General features: G+C 44.3%; 1 protein-coding gene across 1 annotated transcript; it reads left to right on the top strand.

Annotated features, from left to right (window-relative positions):
• The first annotated feature begins 3,619 nt into the window (after positions 1-3,619).
• Positions 3,620-7,874, top strand: NKX3-1 (NK3 homeobox 1). The gene is made up of 2 exons (XM_054497379.2): positions 3,620-3,988; positions 4,954-7,874. Exons 1-2 carry the CDS (start codon positions 3,697-3,699, stop codon positions 5,370-5,372), a joined length of 711 nt encoding a protein of 236 aa, XP_054353354.1. The 5' UTR covers positions 3,620-3,696; the 3' UTR covers positions 5,373-7,874.
• The last annotated feature ends 8,717 nt before the right edge of the window (positions 7,875-16,591 follow it).

Below are 16,591 nucleotides of genomic sequence, written 5' to 3'. Positions count from 1 at the left end.
CTGCGGCCCCACTCACAGGCCTGAGGAGGGTGCGGTGGAGGAGGGCAGTCCAGGCTCAGCTCCAACTTGATATTTTTCATTTTTTAAAATTATTAACGAGTACAAGGAAATACACCCTGTTCCACTATCCTCCTGTCCCTCTCCCAACCTACTGTCTCCATCTCACTGAGCAGAGGTAACTACTCTATGGAAAAAAAGAATACATATGTATAAATCTTGTTCCTGATATATTCTGTATGTTAAAGTGTTCAAATGAAAACATTATATAGGTAACTTATAATGCTGTTTTATACAATGGGTTTTGTCTATAACACACTTTGCAGCTTGAACCAGTCCCTGACCAAATTGAAGATATGTTCCCAAGTCAATACATTGTGTATTTGTGCACTTCTAGGGCACATTGCCAAACACAGAATAGCTGTGTCAAAGGATATGCTCAGTTTTAATTTTGACAAATATTCCCAAGTTATCATCCAAAAACAGTCATGCATCCTTAGGGACAAGAATATGTTCTGAGAGACGCAACGTTAGGCAATTTCATTGCTGTACAAACATCATAGAGCTACTTACACAAACTTAGATGGATATAGTCTACTACACACCTAGGCTACATGGTATGCCCTATTGTTCCTAGGCTACAAACCTGTACAGCATGTTACTATACTGAATACTGTAGGCAAAGGTAGTACAATGGTAAGAATTTGTGCATGTAAACATATCTAAACATAAAAAGGTACAGTAAAAATACAGTATCATAACCTTATGGAACCACCATCATATATGCTGTCTGTCACTGACCAAACGTCACGATGCAGTGCATGGCTGTATGAGAGCAGCTGTTCCACCACACTCTCACTTACACTGGACATTATCCATTTTTTCTAACCTTTGTCAATCTGAAAGGTGGAAAAGGCTTGTCTCAATGTGATTTTGATTTGCATTCCTTCACTGATGAAGTGTAGTTAAAATATTTTTTTTCACGTGCTTGTTTGTGTTTTACATCTTTGAGCTGTCTGGAATTTATTTTGTCATAAGAATAGGACTTTATATTTTCCAAATGGCAGCACTTGTTATTAAATAATTCACACTCAACTCTCAATTTTAAAAATGAAAGGAGGCCATCTCAATCTAAACTTCACACTATATACAAAAATTAATTCTGAATGAATCATGGATTTAAGAGTAAAGCATAAAACTTTTAGAAGATAACATAGGAGCAAATCTTCAGTATTAGGACTAAGCAAAGAGTTCTTAGGCAGGACATCAAAATCACATTCTGTAAAATTCAAAAATTCATAAATTGATCTTCAACAGAATTAAAATCCTTTGTTCTGTTGAAGATCCTGTTAGAGGGATGGAAACACAAGCTACAGACTGGGAGATAATATTTGCAAATCACCTACCAAACAAAGACTTACATACAGCAATATATAAAGAACTATCACAACTCAATGGTTAAAAAAAAGAAAGAAAGAAAAATTCAATTATAATATGAGCAAAAGGTTTGAACAGATGTTTCACCAAAGAGGAAATATGGATGGCAAACAAGCACATGTCAAGGTATTCAACATCCCTAGGCATTTGTGAAATGCAAATTAAAAATTTAAACCACAGTAAGGCCAGGCACAGTGGCTCACACCTGTAATCTCAGCACTTTGGGAGGTGGAGGCAGAAGGATTGTTTGAGCCCAGGGCTTTGAGACCAGCCTGGGCAACAAGGTGAAACCTTATCTTTACAAAAACTACAAAAATTAGCTGGACAGGGTGGCACACACCTATAGTCCCAGCTACTAAGGAGGCTGAGGTGGGAGAATCTCTTGAGCCCAGGAGGTTGAAGTTGCAGTGAGCCATGGTCTCTCCACTGCACTCCAGACTGGGCAACAGAGCAAGACCCTATCTCTAAATAAATAAATACATAACGTCTGTAGTCTACTTAACTGTAATGTCCCAATGTAAATTTCCTGTTTTCTACATTGTCCTACAGTTGTATAAGATGTCATTGGAGGACACTGGAGGTATTATTTTTGCAACTTCCTGTGAATCTACAACGATTCAAAAGAAAACATTCAAGAACGTTCTAATATAAAGAGACTGAAAAGATGAGAGAAGAAAACCAGCTTTGCCAAAGTCTTTCCCATTGCACAGGTAGTTTTCTTTGGCGGTCGCTTTATCGGCAATAACCTATTAACTTTCTTTCCTCCAGAAACACATGACACACCATCCTTTTGAAAAGTTTCCAGTCGAATGGAAGGCGTCTTAGACCAGCACAGACAAAAAAGTTGCATTAAAAAAATGGTTCTAAAAAACATCAGCCTACTCTTTTTCCAGATTACCAACTGTTACCATTTAACCCATTGGCTTTATGGTGTGGGATCCATCTATCTGCATCCTTGTTTCAGAACCATTTGATGTAATTTCCATAGATCTTGTGCCTTTGCTCCTACTTACTTCAGTGTTTATTTCCTAAAAATATTCTCTTATACACTGACAGTACAGTGTGCAATTTCAGTAAATTTAACATTAATTCAATACTTCCATCATCGGCCTGACGCTGAGACTCACGCCTGTAGTCCTAGCACTTTGAGAGGCCAAGGCAGGAGGATCACTTGAATCCAGGAAATCGAGGCTGCAGTGAGCTATGATGGCATCACTGCACTCCAGCCTGGGCGGCAGAGGGAGACCCTGCCCGTAAAAAAAGAAGAGAAAAGACAAGGAAAGAAAATACTTCCATCATCTCTGTTCCACTTTCATCTGTTGTCACGGTACCGTCCAGTCCAGTCACAGTACCGGTTGGACCAATTTGGCTAACCCATTGTTTAGCCAATGGGTTAAATGTTAACAGTTGGTAATCTGGGAAAAGAGTATGCTGATGTTCTTCTGAATTACTTTTTTAAATGCAGTTTTTGCGTCTGTCCTGGCCTAAAACGCCTTCCATCCATCTGGAAACTTTTCAAAAGGATAGTATGTCATGTGTCTGGGGAGGAAGGAAAGTTAACAGGTTATTGCGGATAAAGGAACCACCAAAGAAAACCACTCGTGCAGCAGGAAAAGGCTTTGGCAAAGGTGGTTTCCTTCTTTCAGCCTGGGGTCTGGCTGCATCTACTTGTCATGCCTCTTTGAGATCGTAGATATTGCAGATCTGAGTTTGCCACCGTCTCTCCCAGAGACAGAGAACCCAGAACTCTTACGGTACCGCGCGGCTGCAGTGACTGCGTGCTCATCCGCTGTGATTGGCTCTGAAGGTCCTGAAGAGCTAACTGGAGTGTTTGTCTTGGTCATCCCATCCCCAGGAGCTTCTCAACTTCTCTTGCGGGTGGGTTGGGGCAGAGGAGCCCCGCTTTGGGGTGCGCTCCCGGCCTGGGAAAACGGCTCAGGGCGGAGGGAGGAGAGCTGGGGAAGGAGAGGAAATTGGGGAAGGAGAGGGAATTGGGGAAGGGGAGGGAATTGGGGAAGGCGAGGGAATTGGGGAAGGAATCCCCTAGGGAGGAGCGGAGCGGTGCAGTGCTCAGGGCTCGCAGTTCCGCTGGGTCACCTGGGGCTCAGGGCGGCCAATCCGCGGCGTGGCCCGTCCCGCGGCCAATGGGAGGGCGGCGCGGCCCGCTCCCCTGGGCTATAAGCCAGCCTCGAGGCGGAAAGTGAAAGCGGTGCGGGCCGGGCGGGCGTAGTCCGGCCAAAGCCGGGCAGCCAGGCAGCCGGGATGCTCAGGGCTCCGGAGCCGCGGCCCGGGGAGGCGAAAGCGGAGGAGGCCGCGCCGCCGACCCCGTCCAAGCCGCTCACGTCCTTCCTCATCCAGGACATCCTGCGGGACGGCGCGCAGCGGCAAGGCGGCCACACGAGCAGCCCGAGACAGCGCGACCCGGTGCCGGAGCCAGAGCCAGAGCCAGAGCCAGAGGGAGGACGCGGCCGCGTCGGGGCGCAGAACGACCAGCTGAGCCCCGGGCCCCGCGCCGCGCCGGAGGAGGCCGAGACGCTGGCGGAGACCGAGCCAGGTAAGCGGCGAGGCCGGGGCCGGGGGGCAGCCCAAGGCGGACCCCCCAGAGCTCGGGGTGCAGGGACGCGGGGCCCCGCGGCGACAGGCAGAGGGACCTTTCCGCCTCCGCAGCCACTCGCGCGCCCCCGGAATGAACCCTGAGCCCCAGCGTCAGGGCGGCGCAGGATTCTGACACCGCAGGACTCGCCCGGCTCCGTGCCCTCCGCTCCCCGGGGCTCAGAAGCAGGCGCGACCGCAGCGCCACCGCCCTCCACCGTCCCAGGAGCGGATCCCGCCCCGCGCCACCCGCGATCGGCGCCAGCCCCCCGGTAGTTACGAGAACTAATAATAACTTATTAACAGTGACAAAGCAGGGGTTGACCAGCAAAGCCTCCGTGTGCTTCCCAATCCCGTGGGCAGTAAAGCGATACATTTGGGGTTCCCTGCGGTGTCCAGGAGAGAGAGTCCACTTCTTTTCTTTCCTGTCACTTCTGATGAGGCGACCGAACGCCTCGTTTAGCGAAGAGGGAATTAAAGCCCAGAATGAGCCTGCCTCTGCGTCCCCAGTGGCACAAGCCCTCTCTTGCCCACCTGGATCCTAACACCGGATGTCTTTTGGTCCGGCCTTCCCGGGTATCTTGTTCCATGGCATTTTCCCGGCCTCCCTCTCCCGCCTCTCCTCAGCACACAGATCCAGAATCCCCATCTAATTCTTCTAGACAGTAGGGAGAAAGTTCAACCACGAAACGCCTCTAACTTTGGGTTCTTGATGATTCTTAGAAAATGAATGCGTAACAAACATATTTACTCACTCTTCACTCCGGAGAGCTCCTTAGTCATGTGAAAAAAGTGAAATGTATCCACGATGACAGTGGGCTGTTTGTTCACTCACTAAAGAGATAAGGGTGGATTGAATTCTGTTCTCTTCCCTGCTAACATGTAACTTTTGTCTTCCCATCCCTCCTTCCCGGCTCTCCTTTCCAGAAAGGCACTTGGGGTCTTATCTGTTGGACTGTGAAAACACTTCAGGCGCCCTTCCAAGGCTTCCCCAAACCACTAAGCAGCCGCAGAAGCGCTCCCGAGCTGCCTTCTCCCACACTCAGGTGATCGAGTTGGAGAGGAAGTTCAGCCATCAGAAGTACCTGTCGGCCCCTGAACGGGCCCACCTGGCCAAGAACCTCAAGCTCACGGAGACCCAAGTGAAGATATGGTTCCAGAACAGACGCTATAAGACTAAGCGAAAGCAGCTCTCCTCGGAGCTGGGAGACTTGGAGAAGCATTCCTCTTTGCCGGCCCTGAAAGAGGAGGCCTTCTCCCGGGCCTCCCTGGTCTCCGTGTATAACAGCTATCCTTACTACCCATACCTGTACTGCGTGGGCAGCTGGAGCCCAGCTTTTTGGTAATGCCAGCTCAGGTGACAACCATGTATGATCAAAAACTGCCTTCCCCTTTTATGAAAAGCACAAGGGGCCAAGGTCAGGGAGCAAGAGGTGTGCACACCAAAGCTATTGGAGATTTGCATGGAAATCTCAGATTCTTCACTGGTGAGACAATGAAACAACAGAGACAGTGAAAGTTTTAATATCTAAGTCGTTCCCCCACTGCATACTGTAGGTCATTTTTTCGCTTCTGGCTACCTGTTTGAAGGGGAGAGAGGGAAAATCAAGTGCTATTTCCAGCACTTTGTATGATTTTGGATGAGCTGTACACCTGAGGATTCTGTTCTGCAACTCCATCCTCCTGTGTCACTGAATATCAACTCTGAAAGAGCAAACCTAACGAGAGAAAGGACAACCAGGATGAGGATGTCACCAGCTGAATTAAACTTAAGTCCAGAAGCCTCCTGTTGGCCTTGGAATATGGCCAAGGCTCTCTCTGTCCCTGTAAAAGAGAGAGGCAAATAGAGAGTCTCCAAGAGAATGCCCTCATGCTTAGCACACGTTTGCATGGGAGGGGGAGATGGGTGGGAGGAGATGAAAATGTCAGCTTCTTCTTATTCTTTTTTATTCCTTTTAAAATGGTATGCCAACTTAAGTATTTACAGGGTGGCCCAAATAGAACAAGATGCACTCGCTGTGATTTTAAGACAAGCTGTATAAACAGAACTCCACTGCAAGAGGGGAGGCTGGGCCAGGAGAATCTCTGCTTGTCCAAGACAGGGGCCTAAGGAAGGTCTCCACACTGCTGCTAGGGGCTGTTGTGTTTTTTTATTAGCAGAAAGTGGAAAGGCCTCTTCTCAACTTTTTTCCCTTGGGCTGGAGAATTTAGAATCAGAAGTTTCCTGGAGTTTTCAGGCTCTCATATATACTGTATCCTGAGAGGCAGCATAATTCTTCCTTCCCTCCTTTTAAAATTTTGTGTTCCTTTTTGCAGCAATTACCCACTGAAGGGCTTCATTTTAGTCCAGATTTTTAGTCTGGCTGCACCTAACTTATGCCTCGCTTATTTAGCCCGAGATCTGGTCTTTTTTTTTTTTTTTTTTTTCTTTTTTTTTTCCTCTCCCCAAAGCTTTATCTGTCTTGACTTTTTAAAAAGTTTGGGGGCAGATTTGAATTGGCTAAAAGACATGCATTTTTAAAACTAGCAACTCTTATTTCTTTCCTTTAAAAATATATAGCATTAAATCCCAAATCCTGTTTAAAGACCTGACAGCTTGAGAAGGTCACTGCTGCATTTATAGGACCTTCTGGTAGTTCTGCTGTTACGTTTGAAGTCTGACAATCCTTGAGAATCTTTGCATGCAGAGGAGGTAAGAGGTATTGGATTTTCGTAGAGAAGGAAGAACACAGCGCAGAATGAAGGGCCAGGCTTACTGGGCTCATGGGCGGGACATGGAAAAGAAGGCAGCCTAGGCCCTGGGGAGTCCAGTCCACCGAGCAAGCAAGGGACTGAGTGAGCCTTTTGCAGGAAAAGGCTAAGAAAAAGGAAACCCATTCTAAAACACAACAAGAAACTGTCCAAATGCTTTGGGAACTGTGTTTATTGTCTATAATGGGTCCCCAAAATGGGTAACCTAGACTTCAGAGAGAATGAGCAGAGAGCAAAGGAGAAATCTGGCTGTCCTTCCATTTTCATTCTTTTATCTCAGGTGACCTGGTAGAGGGGAGACATTAGAAAAAAATGAAACAACAAAACAATTACTAATGAGGTACGCTGAGGCCTGGGAGTCTCTTGATTCCACTACTTAATTCCGTTTAGTGAGAAACCTTTCAATTTTCTTTTATTGAAAGGGCCAATTTACTGTTGGTGGCAAAATTGCCAACATAAATTGATAGAAAGTTGGCCAGTTTCACCCCATTTTCTGTGGTTTGGGCTCCACATTGCAATGTTCAATGCCACGTGCTGCTAACACCCACCGGAGTACTAGCCAGCACAAAAGGCAGGGTAGCCTGAATTGCTTTCTGCTCTTTACATTTCTTTTAAAATAAGCATTTAGTGCTCAGTCCCTACTGAGTACTCTTTCTCTCCCCTCCTCTGAATTTAATTCTTTCAACTTGCAATTTGCAAGGATTACACATTTCACTGTGATGTATATTGTGTTGCAAAAAAAGTGTCTTGGTTTAAAATTACTTGGTTTGTGAATCCATCTTGCTTTTTCCCCATTGGAACTAGTCATTAACCCATCTCTGAACTGGTTGAAAAACATTTGAAGAGCTAGTCTATCAGCATCTGACAGGTGAACTGGATGGTTCTCAGAACCATTTCACCCAGACAGCCTGTTTCTATCCTGTTTAATAAATTAGTTTGGGTTCTCTACATGCATAACAAACCCTGCTCCAATCTGTAACATAAAAGTCTGTGACTTGAAGTTTAGTCAGCATCCCTACCAAACTTTATTTTTCTATGTGTTTTTTGCAACATATGAGTGTTTTGAAAATAAAGTATCCATGTCTTTATTAGATGTATCTGTGTGTGATTTTCAGTTTCCTAAAAACTACATGCTGTGTAACTTAGATATGTCTAATTACCATATCCTCTTGCCCTCGTCCACCTAACACACCAATTGCAACCTATGGTGATCAAAAGCCTCAGCCTACCCAGTAGCTGGTGACGGCCATCCTTTTATAAATGCATTGTCCTTCATTCCTGTTAAGTCATGGGGAGAGGAAGGCCTTTTCTCTCTTCAGTCTAATAATCAACTGTTCCACTATTCACAATAGCAACATCATGGGCTGAACCTATGTGTCCATCAACAGATAATTAGATTTTAAAATGTGGTGCATATATACCATGGAATACATATGCAACCATCAAAAATAATGAAATCACATCTTTTGCAGCAATATGGATGGAACTATAGGCCATTATCATAAGTGAAATGACTCAGAGACAGAAAGTCAGAAACTGCATGTTCTCATTTGGAAATGGGAGCTAAACGATGGGTGCCCATGGACATACAGACTGAAATAAGAGACACTGGAGGCTCCAAAATGTTGGAGGGTGGGAGGAAAGTGAGGGATGAAAAATGACTGGGTACAGTGTTCACTATTCGGGCAATGGGTACTAAAATTCCAGGCTTCACTACTGTGCAGTAGATCCATGCTACACAACTGCACTTGTACCCCCAATCCTATAAAAATAAAAATAAAAACATTTAAATAATCACCTACTCCAGCCAAAGAATGCCTTTTGTTAAAAAAAAAAAAAGATAACCAAGTATTTACTTACATTTCTTGAAGATCTTAAAGGGAACACAAAGACTACAGCAATCCTTCTTTAAAAGTTCCCCTTTGGCCAGGCACGGTGGCTCATGCCTGTAATCCCAGCACTTTGGGAGACCAAGGCGGGCAGATCACCTGAGGTCAGGAGTTTGAGACCAGCCTGGCCAACATGGTGAAACCCTGTCTCTACTAAAAATACAAAAATTAGCTGGGTGTAGTGGCATGCACCTGTAATCCCAGCTACTCCAGAGGCTGAGACAGGAGAATCGCTTGAACCCAGGAGGCGGAGGTTGCAGTCAGCCAAGATTACGCCACTGCGCTCCAGCCTGGGCAACAGAGCAAGACTCTGTCTCAAAAAAAAAAAAAAAAATCCCCTTTTATGTTCCCCTAGCCCCTCACACTATAACTTCCCTGGCTCCTGCATCTCCCAAAAAACGTCACCTTCATCCAGAGCTGACAGAACTCTTGCAAGTGACGCCTTTGAACTGGAATCACAAGTATGAAAAATAGGTTTTGTTAATGTGTTAAAATAAAACATAAACAACACATCCTTCATCTCCCTGCACTTAAACCTTCATTAAATCCCACAAGAGGAGAATCCCATGCACCTGATTACCTTCAAGAACTGATGGTTTCTTCCTCCCTCCTTCAAGGAAATAGAAGCTTAAAGAGTCAGATGCTTACTCTAAAGAAAATATATCATAATTTCAAACTTTGCTCTAATCCTTTAAGCACATGTACACACAGGTGGGGCTTCTCTTGGCATGCCCACATCATAAGATTTACCTCTTTGCACAAATCTGTAACCGTCCTCCCCTCCCCTGGAAGGCCATGAGCTCTCAAATTACAAAGACACTTGCAGTCAATTAACAGAGGTAGATTTTAACACAGTGAAATCCTGTCTCTACTAAAAATACAAAAAAATTAGCCAGGCATGGTGGTGGGCGCCTGTAGTCCCCAGCTACTTGGGAGGCTGAGGCAGGAGAATGGCGTGAACCCGAGAGGCAGAGCTTTCAGCGAGCCGAGATCGCGCCACTGCACTCACTCCAGCCTGGGTGACAGAGGGAGACTCCCTCTCAAAAACAAAACAAAAAAAAAGTAACTAATACAGGAAATTAAATAAAAATCTCCCATCCCTTAAGAAAGTCCTCTTCTGCCTCCTCTTTTTGTCCCTTTTCCAACTTTCTTTCAATATCTCTGCTAATCTCACACCCCTCTTCTTCTAGCAACTCCCCTTAGCATGCCATCCAGCAACCCCAGTTAGCATGCCACATGTTCGTGGCATCTGGAATTTCTCTTCAATTTGTCTCTCAAGTTACTTCTGGTGAAAGTGTCTAGAGCCACTGCAGCTTTGTCATCTGTGGTCCCATTGGTTCTCCCCAAGCCTCCTTAGGAAGGCCAACCATAGCTGTCAGAGGGGAAATGAATGTCAGAGGCTTGCATCTAACAACAATGTTTTCCTTCTATCAAAGCAAATTACTGTTGTAGGGTGATGTTAATTTCACACATCTTAAAGCTGACCTTGAAGGAAACAGTGGCCATTATGAGAAAGTCACTTAGCTTAGGTGTTCGGGAAACAGCGCCAGTGAATGGGGAATTGCACACAGAAGCTTTCTTGAGAGGGTGCTTGGGACACATCTGGGAGGAAGTGAGGAAGGCAGGGTTGAGGAGAAGGACACTACTAGTTTTTAAAATAAGTACTGAGGCCAGATGCCTTGGCTCACACCTGTAATCCCAGCACTTAGGGAGACCAAGAAAGGAGGATCACTTGAGCCCAGGAGTTAAAGACCAGCCTGGGTGACATAGTGAGACCCCTGTCCCTACCAAAAATACCAAAATTAGTCAGGTGTGGTGGAGGAAGGCAGGGTTAAGGCAGCTGCAACTGAGGCTTCACCCAATACCTTAAGAAGCTCCAAAACCACTGTGCACCAAATTGAGGATTGTAGGCTGGACATTTGTATCCCAGCATCAGCTGCCTCCCAAAAATGAGAATAACCTTGGGCAATGTAGTCCTGTCAGTGTTAGGCGATGGCCATCGAAGGACCCACCTGTGATTCATTGCACCAATATGCCTAGCAGCTGGGAGGGGGCACATCAGCCCTGCACAGGGGGACTCAGTGGAGCACCATGTGATCCACTTTAAAACATAAGATCCTTTCCTTGGTCACTCTCAGGGCCACGGTCCCCACCATTTTTCGGAGTGAGAAAATCAGTGTCAGACGAGGCTTGGAGCTCTGAGTTCTGCACCCAGACAGCCAGACTCTGCTCCTCCCATGGCCATGATGAACACGTCACCAGGGCATGCTTTTCAAAGCTGAGAGTTATTTACTGCTCAAGAAAAAGGGCAGGACCGATAGCCCTGGGACACGAAGAGCTCCTAGTTTAGCCTAGACTTGGCCTTCATGCAAACTTTCCCAGACAGACTACCCTGTGGAAAGGGTTATCTAAAGTCTGCAAGGGAAAGGAAAAGAATTTCAGTTTCCATGGTATGTTCTCCCCTAATTTATGCAAAGGCTGTAGATGCAGCCTTGACTTATTTCCTGAGCTTGCTCTGGGTCCAATATTGAGTTTAGGATAGATTTAGGACAGAGATTTAGGATAGATCCATTGTGTGGCATCTTCTAATTGGGCATTCTTCACCTGTTTCCAGCCAGCTCAGTCATGGAGAGAGCCCATACTGGGGAGGTGACTAGGTAGAGAGAAAAGGGTGATACACAGAGAAAAGTCCTATTTTCTCATTGGAATGACTGTGGGATACCTAGAGAATTTGTTTAAAGCCTAGTGTATTAGTCCGTTTTCACAATGCTATAAAGAACTGCCCAAGACTGGGTAATTTATACAGGAAAGAAGTTTAACTACTCAAAATTCCACAGGCTTAACAGCAAGCATGGCTAGGAAGCCTCAGGAAACTTACACTCATGGCAGAAGGCAAAGAGGAAGCAAGCAAGTCTTACATGCGGCAGGTGGGAAGTGAACTGAGAGTATAGGAAAAACTCCCACTTTTAAAACCATCAGATCTTGTGAGACTCATTCACTATCATGAGAACAGCATGGGGGAAACCACCTCCATAATCCAATCACCTCCCACCAGGTTCCTCCCTTGACACATTGGAATTGCAATTCAAGATGAGATTTGGGTGGGGACACAGAGCCAAATCATATCACCTAGAAATCTGCATGGGAGAATAAATACTGATTTTGCTCTCTTAGCAGTGAAAGTCCAGCAGTAATTAGTCTCAAATGCCAATTGTACCTACAGTTGCAGTTGCATCTGTGGATGCCTTTTATCCAGGGGCTGTCAGCATTTGTTGCGCAACAATTTCCTGGGAGTCTTTGAAGACATATGAAGGCCCAGCTCTACTTCCTACCTAACACCAACTGTGCTGTAATCTCTGGAAGTAGGGCTCAGGCATCAGTTTTTTGTTGTTGGTTTTTGAGGTTTTGTTTGTTTTTTGAGAGAGAATCTTGCTCTGTCACCCAGGCTGGAGTGCAGTGGCACAATCATAGCTCAATGCAGCCTTAAACCCCTGAGCTCAAGCCATCCTCTCGTCTCAGCCTGGTAAGTAGCTAGGACAGCAGATGCACACCACCATGCCTGACTAATTTTGGTATTTTTGGTAGGGACAGGGGTCTCACTATGTCACCCAGGTTGGTCTTTAACTCCTGGGCTCAAGTGATCCTCCTTTCTTGGTCTCCCTAAGTGGGACTACAGGTGTGAGCCAAGGCATCTGGCCTCAGTACTTATTTTAAAAACTAATAGTGTCCAAGGTTACAAACCACTTCCTTATCCTCCTTTCAACTGGTTTGTCTACTCGGCCTCTCAGCCCTTATAAAATCTTGTGAGAGACCAATGGATGCCAGGACAGGAGAGAGACACCTGGAGGTGCCCACCAGGAAGGGAGGAGTTGGGGGTGGGTTTTCTTTGTTTTGTTTCCTTTTTGACTTGCTTTTTCTTTTTACAGAAAACAGATGTTCAACCTTTCTTACTTTCCTCCCAAGCCTCCTCCTCCTGGAATGCCTGACATCATCAAATGCCCTTTGTAATCTAGGAGACCCCAGCTCATTCTGGTTGATCCCTCAGTAGAAGTTTAAGGGACCCAAAGTGTGTGGGTGCATTTACTAACCTGGTCATCCAGAAGCATTTATTACCCGTCTCCAGCCCAGGACCCTCCAGACTGGCAACACACTCTTTGACTTTACCAATGGAAGACAGAAAAGAAAATCTCATTTTTGACTGTGCTGCTGAGGACTTTTCACCCACCCAGAACCACAGAGCCTTCTTAGTGCATCGCTGGGAATAGCAGGTGCCAGCTAACATGTGTCAGTTAGCATCACACTTCCCTGACAATTCATCTATCAGGATTAAATCATGTCTTAAGGCTGACATAACATTTACACATCCTTCTGCCAAATTGGTAATGTACATTAAAATTTTTTTTTTGTCTTGTTTTTTTAGAGACAGTCTTGCTATATTACCCAGGCTGGACGCAAACTCCTGAGCTCAAATGATCCTTCCACCTTAGCCTCCCAAATTGCTGGGACTACAGGTGCACACCACTGCATCCTGGTAGATAGCAGACTTAAATTATGTGTTCAGGGATAGACGGGTGTGGAGGGTGCTCTAAGGAGAAGGAATATGCCTTGCATTTTAAAGTAAAATTTGCATGCAATTAATGCAGAGTTGGCCTTAGAACTCCATCCCAAAGCCAGAAAAGCTTAAGCTTGACCTAATCAGCATCTGCAAACAAGAGGGATGGAAATGAGTTAGTTCTTTTACTAAGAAGAATGCAGGCAATATTCACAACATGAACTTGAAGGCAGGGAAGAGATGGCATTCTATCATGGAAGTTTGGAATCTCTCCCTCACTCCATCCTGAGAGATGGTTTATACTTAGATCCTTTATATTTTTTTCCCTTCAAGGAAGATCTGACTCACAGAAGGCTAATATGTGCAGGTTCTCCTGCTTTGCAAAGACTTGGATGGCAGGTGACTATGTGGAGTGGGCACGGAGGATTGCAGTGAGTGAAGATACATGAGAAGGTGCTTAATTAGCTTTTGCAGAGCTCTACTTAGATGTTCGACAATTTCCTTCCCGTGGGGGGAAAAACCCCAACATAATGAAAATAACAGCATGAGAGACTTTTGGATTAAATTAGAATGTACAGACTTACAGAGGGTGTGGATTTTTCTTTAGCTGCTCCCTTAGCAAAACACACAAATTGCCAGAGAAAATTGATCATCAAAGTTTAGGACAAAGGTCCTGGGGTCCACAAGGTGACTCCCACAAAGGATTTCTCTGGGTTTTCAGTTTTCCTTATGTGTAAAATGCATAGACAAGACCCTCTGTAAATTGCAAACTGCATCAAGAAATTCCGGTGGGAGTAATTCTTTAGATTTAAAAAAAAAATGAACAGAGTAAAGGATAATGGCATGGGCAAGAAAAGACACATTAAAGACACCCGCAGTGCAGATTTCAGAATTCTGCAACCTCCTATCTGCAGAATCCCAACTTCAGAAATGTCTCTCAGGCCCTGACTTCAGTTGTGTACCCTGTTACTGGGTTGTCGCCTTTCTTTGCTTTGAGCCAGTTCAACTGCATGGGAAGAGTAAAGGAGAAGGAGGAGCGACCGTGAAGAGTCCAAAGTGAGGGGGAAGAACTGGACAGGTAGTTTTCCACGGGCTACAGAAGCATCTTTGTACACATGTGAGCTCACTACTCCTCTTGTTGGCTCCTGATTGACCCCTGCGCAGAGAGATGGCTCCACATCCTGGAGATTAGATTTTATTACAGAGACAGACTAGGGGCATGTCAACTTTGGCATCAGGAAGGAACAAAAGCTGGACTGGGATCTGAGGAAAGGTGTTCTCATTATAACCCAAATAGGTTTTATAAAATCCTTGCAGGCACACACCCCCATACAAAAATGGCCAGCTTCGCACACAGAGAAGCAGCTTGGCGGAGAAGGAGGCACACTACATAGGAGGTCATGGGGAAAAACTCCAGAGAACTCGTTGACAATGAACACCTAAAAACCAGAACTAATTTGATCTTAGGCAGCAACCAATAGTGTATGGCATCTCGAGCAATGAAGCTAAGTGTCCCCTCCCTTCTCTGAACTGATCAGACAGAGGTTTGACACTAATCAAATATATGTCGAATGAATGAATAAATGAATGAGTGAGTTCAGACCTCGCCTGGAGTACTAGGTTCAGTTCTACACACCATACTTTGAGGAAAACTATAGCAAGTTCAGAAGAGCATAACTGGGAGGATGCAATAGTACAAACGTATCACATGAAGAAAAGTAGGAGAAACTAGGAATATTTAACCTGAGAAAGGAAAGTCGGTGCTAGGGGTGGGGAAGGCATAGGGTTCAAGGAAGAGAAGAAAGACTAGACTTTTTCTGTGTTGTCCTAGGTGGAATCTTCAAGGTGACATAATGACAGAGATCAGCAACGCCTGCAAAAATACTGGGCTGATATGTGTTCTGTGTCATTGAGGAAGTTTCTGGAAACTAATAATTATTTGGTAAGGAGATCTTGAGAAGGATGAACAGCATGGTGCTACTCTAAGATCCTTGCCAACCCTCTGGTTCTATCGTTCTGGAGAGAAGTATGTGGTTGCAACCCATCTGCCACCTAATAATTGTGAGTTGTAGACAAATCACCCAACTTCTGTGAGTTTCAGCTACTCTTCTGTTAAATGTAGAAATTAATTCTTCTGGTGGTTAATTGAATCAAATCAGCTCTGCAGGTCCACCTTTGATTCATAAGGAAACCAATTGTGTGATTTCAAGGACACTGAAGATCTACTGATTGATTGATACCTGCTGATTAATATCTGAAGTTCCACCTGGAGGGATTCATTCTTGAATCTTAAGAATTTATCTCTAATTAAAATATGAATATTCATGGAAGAAGTAATGAATTAAACATAAGGAATCATTTACTTCTAATATGAATAATTTTCTTAATTTCAACACAGCACCATGTGTTACAGAAAATAAATTTGTATAAATGAGAAGGGAAAGTATACTGGAGGCTTGAGAAGAAAAAGATAAACTTATATTTCTATTTCTAAATTTCATCTAAGTTTAGCCCTGCTTATAAGTCAGATAATTCTGATTGTTTTATTGCTTAGTCTTACATTCTGGGCTTAAGCTATTGCCTTATTTTCTTGGAATCCTTTTGACTTTAGACCTCAGAACATATATATTGTGTCCTGGAAAATGGATACCCAGTGACAGAGAGGTAACAAAGTTGTTCTAGAAGCAAAAGGACAGAGAGGGATGATGATTTTTCTCTATTGTGTCAGTCATGTGTCCTTTTCTCCAACTCAAAAATTATTAATACAGTGAAGATGAAGGGGGACAAGAATATTTTTATATTTACTTTTATTTTTATTTTTAACCCGAAATGCTACAATTTTAAGCCCTTTACCTAAGTCTATCATTGCTTAGATTTCTCTAAATATAGCATGGCATAATGAAAAGAGCAGATTCCAGCTTTAGGACCAACCTAGAACTCTGGCTGTACCTTTATATTAATATTAGCTGTGTGACTTTAGACAACTTATTTGAACCACTGAGACTCAGGTTCTACATCTTCAAATGGAGGTAATGACGCCTAATTTACAGGATTGTTCTACGGGTTAAATGAGATAAATCCAGCGTATATTAGGCCATTAAGAACTGCTAGTTCACTTACTTCTTTTTGAGAAAATGTCTAAACTTTATCCACGTTACATAAATTTTTCAGACTACAATTAAATATATGGAATGGTCACTTAATATGTTTCAGATGTGCTGTTCCATGAAGCTACACAGCAGATGATATTTTCATTTGCATTTTTTGTGGTCACTTAATATGCCAGTGAGTTAATACTCTATAATATATAACCACCATATTATTGGACATGGAAATTGGAAGTACGTAGGCAGGTAGATAGATAGATAAAAAC

This window comes from Pongo pygmaeus, chromosome 7 (assembly GCF_028885625.2).
Source record: "Pongo pygmaeus isolate AG05252 chromosome 7, NHGRI_mPonPyg2-v2.0_pri, whole genome shotgun sequence".
Classification (NCBI taxonomy): domain Eukaryota; kingdom Metazoa; phylum Chordata; class Mammalia; order Primates; family Hominidae; genus Pongo; species Pongo pygmaeus.
Note: the sequence above shows the minus strand (reverse complement) of the source record. Positions and strands in the feature narration are given on the sequence as shown.

Bases quoted from the DNA above. Each gene is read 5' to 3' on its own strand.
- NKX3-1 (XM_054497379.2), top strand. From the start codon at position 3,697: ATGCTCAGGGCTCCGGAGCCGCGGCCCGGGGAGGCGAAAGCGGAGGAG. The intron at 3,989-4,953 runs GTAAGCGGCGAG...TCTCCTTTCCAG, and splicing joins GCTGGCGGAGACCGAGCCAG to AAAGGCACTTGGGGTCTTAT.